Source organism: Xiphophorus hellerii, chromosome 19, assembly GCF_003331165.1.
Source record: "Xiphophorus hellerii strain 12219 chromosome 19, Xiphophorus_hellerii-4.1, whole genome shotgun sequence".
NCBI lineage: Eukaryota > Metazoa > Chordata > Actinopteri > Cyprinodontiformes > Poeciliidae > Xiphophorus > Xiphophorus hellerii.
In genome coordinates, this window is record NC_045690.1 from 11,192,620 (window position 1) to 11,196,895 (window position 4,276).

Consider the following 4,276-nt stretch of genomic DNA (forward strand, 5'->3'; position numbering starts at 1 on the left):
TAAAGCCTGGGTACAACCCCCCTTGATTCCTGGATCCACTGTGGGGGCTATATAAGGGATACTCCATACCATGAAACCTCGTCCCAGTGGAAGCATCTGTCTGCCAGTGCACCTTGGTAAGTACATGGCACACACTGTCTCTGATTCTCAAACAATAATTGTAAGTAGCTTCTGATGTTTTTATTGTAAGTCCACTTCTATAGGTTTGAATAAATAATTAGGTAATGATTGACTTCATGAATAATGAAATGAATTGCAGATATATTTAAAACTAAAAGTCCTGGTTATTAGGGGTGAATTACAAAGTGATGCTGAAATACCTTAGGCTATTTTCTTTTATTAAAATTTATATTAAAATTTTGAAAGTAAACACTAACTTCGTGTAGTAAAAATTCCTGGAATAGTGCAGAATATATGAGGATAATCAGGAATTATCTCAAGGTTCAAGTGAATGAGATAATGGGCATCTGAGGCATGTTGTGAAGCAGTAAGACAAAAGTATCACAGTCCAGCCACTTCTGATCTGGCATAGCTGGAGATCCATGTGTCACTTGTTTCACTCCATTTAGCACAGTGTAGGGGGTGGGGGGGTACAGAACCTAAAATAGACCTCAGGTCTCTCTTTTATGCCCCTCTTTGGTGCAACCTGAGCAGCTTCCAGAGATTATTGTGGCTGGAGATATATGCTATCAGAGGTTCATGACAAATCTAGTTCTAAAATAGCACATTAATTAACACTTCATTGGTAGCTTCTGTTGATGTGAGTTGTGTTAGCTATTATTAACACCTTGCAGTTATTAGATTGCCCTGGCAGGTATCATAGCTTACATCTGGCATTATTACATCTTCAGGCACAGTCAATAAATAATAAATATAACAACTGTTATTGATTGCACATGCTATAGATTTTTTTTAAGGTGCACCTTATTCAAACAGTATTGTGGGTTCTGTTGCTTACTGTACTGGGGGAGTTTTCTTGGGATAATGGGATTTTATGGAACATTTATTCACTCAAATGCTCATTAGCTGTCTGCCTTAGATAAGATAAGATAAGATAAGATAATTTTATTAGTCTCCCATAGGAGAACTTTATCTTGGAAGCAGGGGCAAAACTGCAATACAACAATAAAAAGCCCATCCAAAAGGACAGTGACCATGAATAAATACATAAAAACAGAAAAATACATAAAAGCAAAGTGTCAGATTTGCAGTACATCCCCATAACCATTCCCATTCGCATACATGCAGAGTATGTATGTGAATGGGAATAGTAGTTTTATCTGCATGAAGGTACACTTCAGCACTAGACAAATTCTTCTCAATGATATTAATAAAATAGAAACAGCTTGGTTTTTAATATCCCCTTAAATTTTGTTTCAATCTTTCATACTTGAATTATAGACCACCAGATAAGCTGTAATCATGTGCGACGATGATGAGACTACTGCACTTGTGTGCGACAATGGCTCTGGCTTGGTTAAGGCTGGATTCGCTGGAGACGATGCTCCCAGAGCTGTCTTCCCTTCCATCGTTGGAAGACCCCGCCACCAGGTAGAGTGAAGATAAAGGGCATCTTGAAAAAAAATCATTAATCAAAAATCTATTCTTGGAAGATGATTGTGAAAACATATCTCTTCTTTCCTCTCAGGGTGTGATGGTGGGCATGGGTCAGAAGGACAGCTATGTGGGCGATGAGGCCCAGAGCAAAAGGGGTATTCTGACTCTGAAGTACCCAATTGAACATGGTATCATCACCAACTGGGATGACATGGAGAAGGTGTGTGTGTGTTAACAAAGAGACTTTCTTAAATCCTTCACAACAGCTGAGATTCTACAGTCTTTAGAATTTACAACCTCATCTAACACAATTACAAGTGGCTTTTTTTTTTTAGATTTCACTTTATCCTCGCAGTCTGGTGTTTATCCAGCCAGCAGTTGTACCTGACTTCCTGTCAGCTGCTTTTTTTTCTTTCTGTCAGATCTGGCATCACACTTTTTACAATGAACTGCGTGTAGCTCCAGAGGAACACCCTACCCTCCTCACTGAGGCCCCGCTGAACCCCAAGGCCAACAGGGAGAAGATGACTCAGGTGATTAGAGTTTTGTCCAAACATTTCGGTCACAACATTCCTCAAGTTGAGACTTCTTTTTATTCTGATCATTTTTTCTTTTCAGATTATGTTTGAGACCTTCAATGTTCCTGCCATGTATGTGGCTATCCAGGCTGTGCTATCCTTGTATGCTTCGGGTCGTACCACTGGTCAGTAATTTTTTTCTCATTTTCAAGAATTTCTTTATGGTGTGAGTTGTACTTGATTAAAACTACAATTTACTGCCATCATCCTTGCAAGTATTCATGCTTCACTAATTCTTGCTTTTCTGGTCTTGCTTTAAGGTATCGTACTGGACTCTGGTGACGGTGTTACCCACAACGTCCCAATCTATGAGGGCTATGCTTTGCCACATGCCATAATGCGTCTTGATCTGGCTGGTCGTGACTTGACTGACTACCTGATGAAGATCCTGACTGAGCGTGGCTACTCCTTTGTCACAACTGGTAGGGGGATATCAGGCTTTGTTTTATGCATTTGTTAGAGAGGCTGACTGTCTTTTCCTCACTGCTCAAACTTTTTACCTCTTAGCTGAGCGTGAGATTGTGAGAGACATTAAGGAGAAGTTGTGCTATGTGGCTCTTGACTTTGAAAATGAGATGGCCACTGCTGCCTCCTCTTCCTCGCTGGAAAAAAGCTATGAACTGCCCGATGGTCAGGTCATTACCATTGGTAATGAACGTTTCCGTTGCCCAGAGACACTCTTCCAGCCTTCTTTTATTGGTGAGTTTACATGCACCTGGTAGATACTTTTTACTTCAATCTAGTATTTTCCTTAGTAATTTATTAAATTCTGCTTGTTTTCCAATAGGTATGGAGTCTGCTGGAATTCATGAAACTGCATACAACAGCATCATGAAATGTGACATTGACATCCGTAAGGATCTGTACGCCAACAATGTGCTATCTGGTGGTACTACAATGTATCCTGGTATTGCTGACCGTATGCAGAAGGAGATCACAGCCCTGGCCCCAAGCACCATGAAGATCAAGGTGAGAAATATAAAGGTTTACAAGTTACCAAACTCTGATAGTGGAATTTCACCTTTCATAAAAATCAAAACCTGCTTACATCCTATCTAGATCATTGCTCCACCTGAGAGGAAGTACTCTGTGTGGATTGGTGGCTCCATCCTGGCTTCCTTATCCACTTTCCAGCAGATGTGGATCAGCAAACAGGAATACGATGAAGCCGGCCCCTCTATTGTCCACAGGAAATGCTTCTAAACCAGTAGTCACCTGTTTCCATTCATACACTTGTACATCTTTGTGTTGTATATACCTGTTTATGCATCGTTGTAATAAAGATAAGCCTTTGAAAAAGTACCTGAACAATGCAATTACTAGCCAAGAATCCAACATGAAACAAAACACAATAATGGATCAGGCCTAGTCTGACCTTTTTTGCTGATGCACACAGTGGTTCACAAAACTTTTTATTCCACATGAATGTTTTTGTGTATTTTATTTCAGGTTACAGACACAAATGTTCTTATATCTTACTGGTATTTGGAGGACTACCAAGTTGTATGGACCAGCAGGATGCTATCTGTTAGTATTTTTTTAATTTAATATTAATGCAGAGTGATGGTAGAACGGAAGTGGTGAGGAGTTGGCCGCCATGTTTTTGACACTGATGTCTATCTGTCCTTTGAATCCTCTTTAACTTCTTAAGCCTTTAGAAATGAAAGGCCTCAAATTAGCTTTGACTTTTTTAAATTAGTCCCTAAATAATATAAATCAATTTTCTATGTCAGTTCCTGGATCATTTATCATTTTGTATTATTTTGTTATTGGTTTATTAATAGAAAACAGAAATATGTATAACAACAAAATATATAACATTCAGTTTTGGGAAAGTGTTTCAAAGGTGATTATGGTTTGTTCACGCTTATCATTTGACCTAAGCTCTTTAATGTGGGTACGTACATGTAAAAACAAGCTAGTAAGGCATTGAAATCCAGGTCTTGATGGATATTTTGATCAACAAATTTTAGTTCCGTGTAAAAATTGTACCTTGTTTGAGTTACACAGTAAACCGGAGTAACTGCTCTAGCAGAACTGTCCTCGTGCACCGCCCAGGCCGGGAGACGCTGGGTAATAAAACACACACCCCGAGGCAAATGTTATTCGAATCGTGTCCGTCCAATCAGAAAATAGAGCAC

At 39.4% G+C, this 4,276-nt stretch overlaps 1 protein-coding gene across 1 annotated transcript; it reads left to right on the forward strand.

Moving 5' to 3' along the window:
* actc1b (actin alpha cardiac muscle 1b) lies at window positions 1-3,437 on the forward strand. Its single transcript, XM_032547392.1, has 9 exons — window positions 1-116; window positions 1,402-1,551; window positions 1,649-1,777; window positions 1,980-2,090; window positions 2,176-2,260; window positions 2,396-2,557; window positions 2,643-2,834; window positions 2,923-3,104; window positions 3,195-3,437. Exons 2-9 carry the CDS (start codon window positions 1,423-1,425, stop codon window positions 3,336-3,338), a joined length of 1,134 nt encoding a protein of 377 aa, XP_032403283.1. The 5' UTR covers window positions 1-116; window positions 1,402-1,422; the 3' UTR covers window positions 3,339-3,437.
* The last annotated feature ends 839 nt before the right edge of the window (window positions 3,438-4,276 follow it).

Coding starts and splice junctions, on each gene's coding strand:
- actc1b (XM_032547392.1), top strand. CDS start 1,423: ATGTGCGACGATGATGAGACTACTGCACTTGTGTGCGACAATGGCTCT. Junction 2,558..2,642: donor CTACTCCTTTGTCACAACTG/GTAGGGGGATAT, acceptor TTTACCTCTTAG/CTGAGCGTGAGATTGTGAGA. Junction 3,105..3,194: donor CAAGCACCATGAAGATCAAG/GTGAGAAATATA, acceptor CATCCTATCTAG/ATCATTGCTCCACCTGAGAG.